This window comes from Cucurbita pepo, chromosome LG09, assembly GCF_002806865.2.
Source record: "Cucurbita pepo subsp. pepo cultivar mu-cu-16 chromosome LG09, ASM280686v2, whole genome shotgun sequence".
Classification (NCBI taxonomy): Eukaryota; Viridiplantae; Streptophyta; class Magnoliopsida; order Cucurbitales; family Cucurbitaceae; genus Cucurbita; species Cucurbita pepo.
In genome coordinates, this window is record NC_036646.1 from 9,022,977 (window position 1) to 9,036,330 (window position 13,354).

Below are 13,354 nucleotides of genomic sequence, written 5' to 3' on the forward strand. Positions count from 1 at the left end.
GGGGAGAGCCGTATCGTGGACCATTAGTTTGAAGCTACCACGACTTTTGGCGCGATTTGTGTGGAACTAAACAAGCTATTCGCCGCTTGTCGGATTCAGGCACCGTTCACGGCTGACCGTCGAGCCGACACTACCTTCACTAAAATCCCAAATTCACCAATCTTTCCATTTCACCTCACACTGATTGAATCCCTTGAAACCTGCAGATCGCCGATCCGACCATCTGTTGCCGGAATCTGAATTCTTACTACTTCCGTTCTTTCTAAAGCCACCGTCGCCACAAGCTTCCTTGGCCGGAGGTTAGCCTAAATTCGGATTCATACTACTTCCGTTTACTTTGGATTGCTTACCGAGCTCTTTTTTTCCTGACTCAATCCGTTTTAGTCAAAGAATCGAAGAGTTCTTCATTTGTCCGATTGTTTTAGAGTTCGTTTTGTATGCATCAGAGAGTAAAAGGCAAGTGTATTTTTCAAAGTGGGCCTTACAAGTTAGAAAGCACGAATTTCAATTTCAGGATTTGAATTGATGTTTTTCTTCTCCTTGTTATTTAATGACGATAAAAAGATCGTCACAGTTGGATGGCGTTTCTTCTTCTTAACGACAAGTATCTATAAATTTTAGTTGGTGTGTAGGCTTACGACCAGTGGCGGTATAGTGCATTCCAGTTGTGGGTTAGGCAGCTGGGAGGTGAAGGTTTGGTATTAATGGCTAGTCCTGTGGATAACCTACACCCTGATATTCGTCGTATAAAGGGAGATGGTCAGCAAGCTGAGGATAAAAACCAGCATGTTGAGAAAGAGGGCGGCCTGAGTGGTGGTGAGAGGGACATGGCTCCGGTTACTGGCAATTCCATCCATAGGTCTGGTTCTCGCCCACAGCTAGACCTCAGTAAAGCTGCAATTCAGGGCAATTTCGAGGAGAGAGACCCTACAATTCTTCTGCCTAACCAATCTGATGATATATCTCACCTGGCTCTTGATATCGGCGGTATATTCCATGTGTATTCCTGTAATCTGGATTGGTTCATTCTATGTATTGGTTTATTCCTTCCTCCTTTTCTGTTCTTAAAAGCTTACTTTTGGTTAATTCTTTTTTTGGGATAAATGATTATTGCAGAGGTTGTTAGGGAATCTGATTCCAAGCAGTGGAAGGATTGAAAGTTGTTATATAGTATAGGACGACTCACAATCTGATAATGGGCAAAATACTCGTTTTGCTTTTGAATGAAAAGGGTTATTCCCTTTTTCTTTGCCTTCTCGTTTCCCTCTTTTAGTTGTTATCTAGCTGTTGACATGTATTAGATTTGATGTAACTTTTTTCTTGACTAATCATCATTGAGTCTAGTCATGTTCTTTATCAATTGTGAAGTGAATAAGATAAGAGGATGTAGAGGCATATGGTTTATTATGGTTGATACAGGACATAGCTTGTTACAGTTTCAGTTTCTTTATTAAGTTGATGATATAGAATTAATTCTTAATTTGCAGGATCTCTCATCAAATTGGTTTACTTTTCAAGGCATGAAGATCAATCGGTTGATGATAAGAGGAAGAGGAGCATGAGGAAGAGGCTGGGGTTTTCAAATGGTAATAGAAGAAGTTATCCAGTTCTTGGTGGGAGGCTTCATTTTGTGAAGTTTGAGACATGCAAGATTAACGAGTGCTTAGACTTCATCCATTCCAAGCAGCTACATCGTGGTGGTATGTATGTTGTCATCATACTTTTAGTTCATTCATAATTTTCAGATAATCTGAGTTTCTTGTTTTCTGGTAATGCCTAAACATTTTCAGCTAGCAACAATTTACCTCGTTGGCATTCAGATGGCTCAACAAATGAAAATGCCATCATTAAGGTATATTCTTTTGATATGACTTCATATCAGATCTGTTGTGCTTTGAGGAAAAGGCCCACAAATATTATTAGCTGCAGAACCGAAAGTAGTATGTTTTAGGACTTGATGTATATTGCACATTCTTTTTCTACTCTTCTGTGAATGAGGTTAACAAAGAACTACTATTCTACAGTCGTAACTTCTACCTTCCGCTATTGACGTTCTTTCTTAGGACCTCCTTTTCTTGCATCAGCTTACTCTAAATCGTCAAATGGAACTTTTTTACATAGGGTTGATTCACCCCTGCCCTCGGGGTCTGCCATTTTTCTTCTTTTTCTGTGCCTGTGCCTTTTGTTTTGCCTGTTCTCAGTTTTTGTGTTTTCATTTGTCTTGACGAACTAAAGAAAAATATGGAGTTAAAGGTGGGAAAGGGTGTGCTCCTTAGTTAATGTGATTCACCTTTTATTTAGATAACGCTTCTTACCCTGTAACAATTGCTGCAAGAAGGCTACAGGTGGAGGGGCATACAAGTTTGCAGACCTTTTTAAAGAAAGACTTGGAGTTAGCCTTGATAAAGAAGATGAAATGGATTGTCTTGTCGCTGGAGCAAATTTTCTGCTAAAGGTGGATTTCAAACTCTTTTAACATTTTTTTTTTTTTTTTTTTTNAGAAGTTAGATTATGCTTGCATTTTCATCAGTTCTTTTACTACCCACTTGTGTTTTTGATTACTTGAAAGCTTTAAGTTCGGTTTTGTTTGCTTCTTTGTGCCTGTAAATTTTTTATGGCATGCTAGTGATTCAGGTCTGGGGGCTTAATCTTTGAGCTCGTTTATTGATTATTTTAAGATCTTAAATATGCATTTCACTTATCGAATAGCAGTCACACGTGAATGCCTAGATACCTCTTTGAAGAAGTTGGGTTGTTATCCACAAAGGATAATTGTTAGTGTAAACATTGAACCTTCATGATTGTCTCATCTTTGGTAGATTTTGAGTCATTGGTTTCTGCTTGAAATAGTTGTGTATGCGTATGTAAAACTTGCTAAATTCTATATTGTTATCTTAAGGTACATATCTTTTTATGAAGCAGTATTACTTATCCTGTTCTCAGATGAATAGTACTCCAAAGGTTACTAGTGTTAACAATGTTTTAGTAGGCAATACGTCATGAAGCTTTCACTCATATGGAGGGTAAAAAAGAGTTCGTGCAACTTGACCATAATGAATTATTTCCCTATCTGCTTGTTAACATTGGATCTGGTGTCAGCATGATCAAGGTATGCCGTAAATCTCTACTTTTGTTTTTCCTTCATTCCATTTTCTTGCTCTTCATCTTAAGGATGAGTAAAGCTTGCTAAGCTTTATATTTGCTTAACTTTTTTTAAGGTTGATGGCGATGGGAAATTTCAGAGAGTTAGTGGGACAAATGTTGGAGGGGGTACCTACTGGGGTTTAGGAAGGCTGTTAACAAAATGTAATAGGTAATTATGCTGTATATATTGAGAATGTCTTCTCTCAAATTTTGTTATTATTTCTAAGATTTGCCATTTATTTATCCTGCTCCAGCTTTGATGAGTTGTTAGAGCTTACTCAAAAGGGAGATAATAGCACAATTGACATGCTTGTTGGGGACATATATGGTGGCATGGATTACTCTAAGGTGCGTTAAATGTAAATTCAAATTCCTTGCATTTTTGTACTTCTTTCCAAAACATGCTGTTCTTGTAAAAAATGTGCAGATTGTGGTTCTTTTGTTTGTTTTTTCTTATTATTTTTCCCTGCGTGTTCTCTTCCATAGGATGGCAATTGTCGAGGGATAATTGTTCTTTATGGTAACAATTTCAAAAGATCTCTTATTTATTATTCTCTTTTACTGTTCTAGATTGGTCTTTCTGCGTCAACAATTGCATCAAGTTTTGGCAAGACCATCTCAGAGAGCAAGGAGCTTGAGGACTACAGACCAGAAGATATCTCATTGTCTCTCTTGCGAATGATCTCATATAATATTGGTCAGGTCAGTGCTGCAATGGAAAAAGTACTTCAAATTTGGTAGGAACTAACCAAAATTTAATAGGTGTCCTCTCTACAAGATTGAGCTTTCTTACTACATTAAGTAAATCAAGATAACTAATTCTGCTTCGCTATGGTAATCATTCTTAGCAATATATTTAGTTCTCATGCAAAATTTTACCGAATAAACTTAACAAATCATCGAATACTAAATCCTCAATTTTAACTCAGGTTTAGCAATTGGTTTCTCTTAATTAGTCATTTGACATCATCTATTTGAATAACTTGTTCGATAAGCAGTAACAATGGCACTTTCCACTACGAGATCTAATTTGAATTTTTACTGGTAGATATCGTACTTGAATGCTCTACGGTTTGGACTTAAGAGAATCTTTTTTGGAGGATTCTTTATCAGGGGACATGCATATACCATGGATACAATTTCCTTTGCGGTCCACTTTTGGTAATCTGCATTACAAGTCTTCTGTTTCTCATTATCATTTTTAGTTACATTAATTTCTTTTGTTTGTTTAGTTTTTTCTTTCTTTCTACTTTCTTAATACAGAGTTTTGTACTGTACATTTTGTTTAGGTCAAAAGGAGAAGCACAAGCAATGTTTTTGCGTCATGAAGGGTTCTTGGGTGCATTAGGTGCATTCATGAGCTATGAAAAGCATGGTCTCGATTATCTATTGGCCCATCAGTTAGTTGAAAGGTTTCCTATGGGTGCACCATATACAGGAGGGAGAGTTCATGGGCCTCCACTTGGTGATTTGAATGAAAAGGTAAGCACAGTTGGCTCTGGAATATCTTCGATTACATCTTAGAGCTTTGGAATTAGTTTTCATTATCTGAGTGTATTCTGTCATCAAGCTTGGGTAATTGTAAAGTTCATTTGAGTCTGTGATCTATTTTCTACTTTTGTAGCTCAAACTTTCTAACTTTTCTAAGACCCTGGAGCCAGATTGAAATTATCACAATCTATGATGTTTAATGGAAAAGAGTTTGGAAGATGTTTAAAATCGTAGGTAGGTAGATCATGATGTTTAATGGAGAAGGCTACTGATGCACAAAAGTACAAGCCGAGATAAAAAGTGTAGAACAAAATTAATAGGAAATAATACTTCCCAATTTGTACAAAAATAAAAAATAGTTTAGAAAGAGAATTCCATCCAGAAGCTTTCCATCTAGCCGCTTGAATTGTTTTAACCAAGGGTTTTCAAAGTCCTTGAAAACTTTTTGGTTTCGTTCTAACCAAGTTTTCTGAAACAATGACCTTTACTGCATTAGACCATGTCAAATGTGATTTTGGGTTCAAGGCAGGGCTTGTAGAAGGTGAAGAGAATTGAAACTTGGATCATTGGGGAAGGCCCCAAAACCGAGAAAGGCATCTTCTTTTGAAGTACATCATTGGTAAATCCACATAAAGGTATTATCCTTTTAGTGAGGGGCACGACAGAGAAAATACCGGAAGTATCTGGACTGTTTACTTGAATTATCGTGCTCTACCTATTTGATATTGCCAAATCCTCTGGAAGAGAACTTAGGTCAATGAATTTCATCCTTCCAAGTGTTTCCTATTTGTAACTTTCCAAGATTGACAAGAAACATTGTCTGAAATAGCACCACTGGGAAGAATAGACCCCTTGAAAAGACGGGGACAACGATCTTTAAAAGGAGAAACAGCTGATAATGCCAAGAGAATATTCTCTTACAAAAATCCAAAATAGCACCATTAATGGCCCGTGTTTAAAGCTAAAGGTTTGGAATCTTATATTTTTGACCAAGAGAACCTTTTGGTGAAAAGAGCGAGCTTTAGTTCACCAATCAATATGGTATAGTTGAGGGAATTCTATGCCCAACTCTGGCTTTTTACAGCTTCTAAAAAATATTCCTATATTAATCAAGCAGGCTTTTGTGGTTGGTTTGTGAAAACCATAATTCCATTGATGATGTGATGAATGATTGGGTACCTAAATACTGGTAGGCCTGTTGTGTTCTTTTTCTATAGTCAAGTACATTCTCTCCTCTAAGAAAAGTACGTCTGTGATATATATCCTATTCTTTCTACTTATGTGTTCCTACTGAGACTCCAAGGTAAGAGGTCATGGCAGATTTGTGAACCCGCTTATAGTGAAACTAGATTTTATGATTTTACCACAAGTTTGTAAATTTACCATTTACGAAAAATGCAGATTTCTTGGATGGAGAAATTTGTGCAGAAGGGAACTGAAATAACTGCGCCTGTTCCTATGGCTCCCCCTGGAACAACTGGACTTGGAGGCTTTGAAGTCCCTTTATCCAAAGGAGGGACCCTGCGATCTGATGCAAGTGCCCTAAACGTTGGTGTTCTCCATCTAGTACCCAATTTGGAGGTGTTCCCTCTGTTGGCTGATCCAAAAACGTATGTAATACACATTCTACTTCCTTTGTTATTGCATCGAACAAAATCCTTTCGGATTCTATTGCATCACTTCCTTTCTACAAATTAATACGACATGCAATAAGTGTGTAGAATATTTTTGGTTTAATGGTTTTGCTTAATTAGCTACATGAAGAGAACCCACATCAAAGAAGGCGGTAGCCTAGTTTTTTCGTACTCATATACTAATGCTGCTCGAATGAAGAAATTGCATGAAGTGCTTTGTCAAAAGATTTGCTTTTCTTGACTATATTATAGATTCTTGTAGCTTTCTTATACTTGTGTGTTTTGCAGATATGAACCTAACACTATTGATCTCTCTGATCACCGTGAGTTGGAGTAAGTATATGAATAAAGCTCATTTCAATATTCCTTAGAATGCATATGAGCCAATGATATTTTATTTGAACATTTTTTTCCAGTGCCAACTAAAAACTATTTCATATTTATTCGTCTTCAGGTACTGGTTCACCGTGCTTTCAGATCATTTACCAGATCTTGTGGATAAGGCAAGAGCAAACACTGAATCTTAAGCGCGCGCTCTCTCTCTCTCACAACACACACACACAATTCCGCACAATCAATATGTAACTCGTCTCTTACAAAATAACAAGGACCTGCATAGTTACTTAATAATGATTTTCATTTTTTGACAAAGTCAAAAAATATTTCTTAGGGTTGACTTGTCTTTTAGCGAATGACGATAAATTGTTTTATTTACCTCTTATTTTTTTCTTACTGATCGAGAAAATTGTTATTGGGAGATGTCAGGCTGTTGCAAGCGAAGGTGGAACTGATGATGCCAAGAGAAGGGGTGATGCATTTGCTCGGGCATTTTCGGCCCACTTGAGGAGGTAAATTCATTAACTTTAGATCGATGTACACGCTGCATGGTTATATTTTCCTGAGAATGGATTGTATGGGGTTTCAGAACATAAAAGTTCAAATTTGATGGCTCATTCTATTTTGGAAAATATACAATTTCTGTTTGCTGAATTTTAAAGTTTTCCTTTTGGCTTATAAATTTTAGAACGGGTCATTGTTTGGAAAAAATGGTTCAAATTCATCTCTTGAATCATTGTAATGTTAGTTATGTTAATAAAAAGATGACTACACAAGTTCGACGATACCGTGGTGATGGTGACATGGCCAGTTTAAATGATGTGATAAGTTTTATTCCTTTTCTCCTGTTGGTTCTTCTTACCGTTCCCGAACCCTCCGTATTCTTTCTCTTTCTATAAATCTTGTATTGGCTTCATTGAGTTCTTACTCAATGTCATGGACCAATTCTTATCGGAGTGTACAAGCCATGCCCACCTGTTAACCTCTAAACAACCTGCCAGTGCCAACATTCTATGCTAACCTTACAGTTTGCCTTGTGCGCCCTTGCTGGTTGATATGCCGCATGCCTTGCCATTCACCTACATGCTGCCCAATGCACATCCCATGACATTGGTTGGTGCAAGGCCCTACACCAACCATGCCAAATGCTCGAGTCTCGAGGTCCTAATGCTCAGGCTGAGTTTGACCTTAAGATCCTCTATGGGTATTGTAGCTCAATTTCTTTTCACTATCGTACGTATCGGTCATCCCTTTCAAATTTATTTGTCGGCCAACTTTGTTGGTCTTGTGTGTCTTATATGTGCTACTCGAGTATCATACTTAAGAAGTCGTTCTTGTGCTCCTGACTTCCTTAAGTTTTCTAATTGAAGGGAGTTTTAGAACCATACCATGTTGCAAGTCTTCTTATAGTCTTTTTCCTCACGGTAAATTCTCATGTACTTTTCACAGTAGTGAGTCGCTCTTGGTTATTGGATCTACCTGTCATCAATAGCCACTTACCTATTACTGTTATCCGGCCAGGTTCAAATGACTGCTGTGACCTGTGATATAATAATGATCAATCCAACCTAGGAGAATGGAAAATTATATCTCTAAACTAAAATAACGATCAATCCAACTTGGTAGGCATCTGAACCAGTCAACTGATTTTGTTTTTTTAATACAAATAGTTATTAGAAGGGAGTGAATATCATTTACTTGAAAGCTTACGTCATCGAGCTTTAGGTCCTGCCAACTTGAGTATAATTTAATTGATTACATTATGTATTTGTCTTAAAAGTGAGACGTTCGATAATCCCCACGTTGTTGAAACCTGTATTCGCCTCTTACTTTTATGTCTTAGTCTCACTTGTTCTTGGCTTGAAAACTTCTATCCAACTAAACTCCAACTCTGAGTAGGTTGATGGAGGAACCTACAGCATATGGAAAATTGGGTTTGGCTAATCTACTGGAACTGAGGGAAGAGTGCTTGAGGGAGTTCCAATTTTTTGATGCCTATAGAAGCATAAAACAGAGGTAAAAATTTAACATCCTTTATTATTGATTTAAAAATATCATTATGGATAGCTGTTTGGAGTATTGATTTCCTCTCCCTCCTTCACACAATATCCTTTCTCGGTCGATCAGGGAGAATGAGGCATCACTTGCTGTTTTACCTGACCTGCTGTTGGAACTTGATAGTATGAATGAGGTATCTATAAAAACTTTACATAGCTACTCACTCGATGGTGCAATAGAAGTCCAGCAGTTATAAATCAACAACTTTAATGTTCTTATAGTAACATATCCAATTTATCTGCTTCATGGTTTGCTTGTTAATTTGCAGGAAGCAAGACTTCTGACCCTAATTGAAGGTGTTCTTGCTGCAAACATTTTTGATTGGGGCTCTCGTGCCTGTGTCGATCTCTATCACAAGGGGACAATAATCGAGATTTACAAAATGAGTCGCAATAAGATGCAGAGGCCGTGGCGGGTAATCAAATTTAACTTTAGGAGTTCATGTCGTGAAAAAACGTCAACTGTCCTCAACTGTTAAATTTCGTATCAGTGCTGATTCCAACTGCTTTTTTCTAATGTTTATATATATATAGGTCGATGATTTTGATGCCTTCAGAGAAAGAATGTTAGGATCTGGGGATAAGAAACCCATTCCTCATAAAAGAGCTCTTCTCTTTGTGGACAACTCAGGTGCTGATGTTGTTCTAGGGATGCTTCCCCTGGCGAGGGAACTCCTCCGACGTGGAACTGAAGTAAGTTTACGTCGTTTTGGTACTGAACGAAAAATTAATTCTATAGGTAGCTGTTTATTGTCTAGTCCACTCCATGCAACAATCTGTTCTTCGTATTTATTCTCCATTGAAGTACGCCTCAGTAGTGATCGAAAGTGTTCGTTCCAGGTTGTTTTAGTTGGAAACTCCCTTCCTGCCATAAATGATGTAACCGCAATGGAGCTTCCTGATATAGTAGTTGAGGCTGCCAAGGTACATTTCTTCCCTGTGCATCACAACTTGGCATTCAGCATGTTTAATCTGCTCGCATTAGTATTTAATTATCTTGTCCATTCTTGAACCAGTGTCTCAGACGCTCAATTTTCATACTATAGCTACTTCCTCCTAGAATTTTGCAGTTTGCTTGTTTCTGTTGTGTCTGTGCCATCAAACATTATGGACTCTGAAATATCCCAAAGAGGCATTAAAGAACCTATAGAACAGGCCCTGTTCAAGCAAGCTCGTGCTGTTCAGTTAATTTAATCGACAAACGTTTGTTTGCAGCACTGTGACATACTACGTAGAGCTGCCGAAGCGGGCGGATTGATTGTGGATGCCATGGTTAACTCTGCGGATGGTTCTAAAGAGCGTTCATCATCTGTTCCCTTGATGGTTGTCGAAAATGGCTGTGGTAGTCCATGTATAGATCTAAGGCAGGTCAGCTCTGAGCTGGCTGCTGCTGCAAAAGATGCTGATTTGGTAATACGTTCTTTCATTTCAAAAGTTAATAGTAACAAATATATTAAAAAAGTAGGCTTAGTGAGTAGCAAATATCTCATCCTCCCGGGGATTGACACGTTACCACCGGCGAGCATAGGAGATAGTGAGGGTAATATAAACTCATTGTTTTAGACTTGTAATAGCCCAAGCTCACCGCTAGTAGATATTATTCCTCTTTGGACTTTCTCCTTCGGGCTTCCTCTCAAGGTTTTTAAAAAGTGTCTACTGGGGAGAGACTTTCACACCCTTATAAAGAATGTTTCGTTCTCCTCCCCAACCGATGTGGGATCTCACAATCCACCCCTTCAATCGATGTGGGACCCCCCAATCCACCCCCATTCGGGGCTCAGTGTCCTTGCTGGCACACTGCCTCGTGTTCAGTCCCCTTCGGGGCTCAGCCTCATCACTGACACATCGTCCAATGTCTGACACTGATACTATTTATAATAGCCCAAACCCACCGCTAGCAGATATTGTCCTTTTTGGAGCTTTCCCTTTCGAGCTTCCCCTCAGTTTTTAAAACGCGTCTACTAGGGAGAGGTTTCCGAACCCTTATAAAAAATGTTTCGTTCTCCTCCCCAACCAATGTGGGATCTCACAAGTAGAAGAAACTGAAAGCTTGTCAACAACTAATAAGAATTTGTGGTCGCCATCTGTCTGTAAAAGGAAAAAGACGAAGAAAATAGAAGCTACATGAACTCGGAGTTTGTTCTAATGCAGGTTATCTTGGAAGGAATGGGGAGGGCCCTTCATACCAACTTAAACGCCCAATTTAAATGTGATGCTTTAAAGGTGATGTTCACTAGTTCTCTAGTAATTGATCTGGCCTGTTCTTCTTCTTCTTCTTCTTCTTCTTCTTCTTCTTCTTCAAGTTTTCATGAACAAAGTGTTGCTTTTGCAGCTTGCCATGGTGAAAAATCAAAGGCTAGCAGAAAAATTGTTCAATGGAAAGATATATGACTGTGTGTGCAAATACGAGCCATCACACTGAGAGCCCTTTTCCATCTCCAAGCTATCACTCTCAGTTTGTTCATCAGAATTTTTGAAATATTCTCCACCTTTTTTATGCGAATATTTAGAACAATACATCAAATTCATAGCCTTAGGACCTCATATATCTCTTACTAAAAAGATTCTAAAGGTGGAGATGTGAAGTTTATGGAATTTTCAATGATATAGTATCAATGTATTCAAGGTGTGTGTATTGTAATTGTCTAAGCTCATCACTAGTATATATTGTCTGTTTTAATCTATTACGTATAGCTGTCAGTCTCATAGTTTTAAAACGTATTTACTATAGAAAGGGTAGAAAGGGTCTCTAGCTGTATTCTAACTAGTGCATCGTGTCACAATTGCCCTTTTGATGGCAGCGGGCTTGCGATTATGCGGCACTCACTTTCCAACGACAAGTGAGTTAAGTCAATTTGTTCTTACGTCGCCTACGGCTAAACGACGTATGCTTGAGTCTCTGGCCTCGATTTAAGAAAATAAGGGCAGAGAGAGATTTTTGAAAGAGACGTTATATAAGCAAGCAAGAGAGTAACAACAACGGCTCACAGTATATAACATTGGGGAGGGAGAAGTTGACAACTAGTCATATCCCTCTATTATATTATGGTGTATTTCATGTTTGGCAGGCCTAGACATGATTTTTTCGAAACATCATACTCCCTAGAAATACAAAAGTAAAACACTAGAACATGGGAAGACATAAAGGATTTGGCTTGTCATGGGCATGCGGCCATGGGCAACATGCCTTGGACGAGCATGACCGTGACACATTGCACCTCTTGGTGATTGACTCTAATACCATTTATAATAGCTCAAATACCATTTATAATAGCTCAAACCCAGTAGCAAATATTATCCGCTTTAATTTGTTACATATCGTTGTTAGCCTCACGATTTAAAAACACGTCTGTTAGGGGGAGATTCTCACACCCTTATAAGGGATGTTTCGTTCCCCTTTCAACTAATGTAAAACTTCACGATCCATTTATATATATGTATTTTAACCTATCATCATATAAAATATTGATGCATCGACCTAAAATCCTAACGTAGTTTTATTTGCCGATTTTACATTTGTTCATCTCAACAAAGAAATAAAGACAAAATATGTTTTTTGGTTCGTGAGGTTTAAATTTCATGTTTGTTCGATTTTCGAACTATCAAAACTAACACTCTAATCCTGACATGTATAATTGTCGCTTTTACTAGCATCCTATTACTTTATGATACGTGTCACTAGATTGTCGACCTTGCCATTTATAGTTGTTGTCCGACATTGAAACCGAACAACGAATCTTTGCCGTTGTAACGGACGCCCAAATCTGAAAAGAGTCATTAAACAAACAAATCTAAGGATTTATTTACGTTTTTGGAATAGATCATAGAACAAAGATCTCTTACAGCATCTAGATTTACAAAAAAAAAAAAAAAAAAAAAAAAAAAAAAAAAAANNNNAAAAAAAAAAAAAAATTAAATAAGCTCTTTAGTCAACGCCATAAAACCATTAACAAACAGCTGAAATTAATTACCCCATTATGAAAAATTTAAAAATTATTGAAAATTCTTATCTATATCAACAACGTACACCTCATTTCTCAGTGACTGAGGTCAAAACACGTTGAAATGAGTGACAAATTTGGTGTCAATCGAACATCGAACAGATGCTGACGCTACACGACACTGTATGTTCGTTCACCAAAATCATGTCTACACTCGCCAAATTGTTTGTAAATATTTTTTTCATTTATATTTCAAAATTTTAAAATCATTTATATATTTTTTAAAAAAATCCAAAAAAAAAAAAAAAAAAAAAAAAGGATTTGTACACACCGTTCAAGGGAGAAGAGTAAGGCAAGCGGTTTTAAATTAATTACTTATTTATTTTTTTCTGTCTCTCTCTCACCGTAATTGTTGAATCCTCGGCCTTTTTCTTCAGCTTTTCAGCGCCTGCAAACAAACCTGTATGCTTTCTTTCTCTCTGTTTCCCTTTCCTTTTTCTTCTCACTTTACTAATTATTATCCAAATCATCCTTATCTGTCATCGAATTCTTCGCTTTAATTATAATCCTGCTTCCTCCGCCTTCAATTTCAGTGAGTTTCATCTCTGTAAATTCCGATTTCAATTCCACTACTTTATTCATTCGACTTTGATTCTTGATTTCTGTTTCTTATTGTTTTCCAGTGTGTTTGCTGCTGGAGTTTGTTCTTTTACTTTTTATTTGTTGATTGTTCTTAAATTGGGGACTAGGT

The 13,354-nt window shown here is 37.5% G+C and overlaps 3 protein-coding genes across 8 annotated transcripts in view; all 3 read left to right on the forward strand.

Annotated features, from left to right (window-relative positions):
• On the forward strand, positions 1-11,311 carry LOC111801796 (pantothenate kinase 2). 5 transcript variants are annotated; one of them, XM_023685956.1, is made up of 24 exons: positions 1-299; positions 385-456; positions 622-987; positions 1,488-1,700; positions 1,791-1,852; positions 2,339-2,455; positions 2,990-3,109; positions 3,219-3,313; positions 3,399-3,492; positions 3,715-3,846; positions 4,193-4,305; positions 4,434-4,626; positions 6,037-6,245; positions 6,558-6,602; positions 6,724-6,772; positions 7,035-7,117; positions 8,505-8,621; positions 8,733-8,796; positions 8,932-9,078; positions 9,197-9,355; positions 9,503-9,586; positions 9,878-10,072; positions 10,814-10,885; positions 10,995-11,311. In XM_023685956.1, the coding sequence occupies exons 3-24, from the start codon at positions 705-707 to the stop codon at positions 11,082-11,084; spliced, it is 2,736 nt and encodes a 911-aa protein (XP_023541724.1). In that variant the 5' UTR covers positions 1-299; positions 385-456; positions 622-704; the 3' UTR covers positions 11,085-11,311. The 5 variants fall into 5 exon arrangements, with proteins under 5 accessions (XP_023541724.1, XP_023541722.1, XP_023541723.1 ...); XM_023685954.1 differs by having other exon boundaries at positions 1-456; XM_023685955.1 differs by having other exon boundaries at positions 1-456; positions 633-987.
• LOC111801798 (probable inactive poly [ADP-ribose] polymerase SRO5) overlaps positions 9,740-13,354 on the forward strand; it is a 20,391-nt gene continuing 16,776 nt past the window's right edge. Inside the window, exon 1 of the mRNA XM_023685959.1 lies at positions 9,740-9,750. The gene's annotated coding sequence lies outside the window, so the exon portion shown is untranslated. The remainder of the gene's footprint in view (positions 9,751-13,354) is intronic.
• Positions 12,979-13,354, forward strand: part of LOC111801795 (serine/threonine-protein kinase ATM-like) — a 4,045-nt gene continuing 3,669 nt past the window's right edge. Inside the window, exon 1 of one of the 2 annotated variants that reach the window (XM_023685953.1) lies at positions 12,979-13,065. The gene's annotated coding sequence lies outside the window, so the exon portion shown is untranslated. Of the gene's footprint in view, positions 13,196-13,354 lie in introns of both variants that reach the window. The other variant, XM_023685952.1, reaches the window with a different exon arrangement.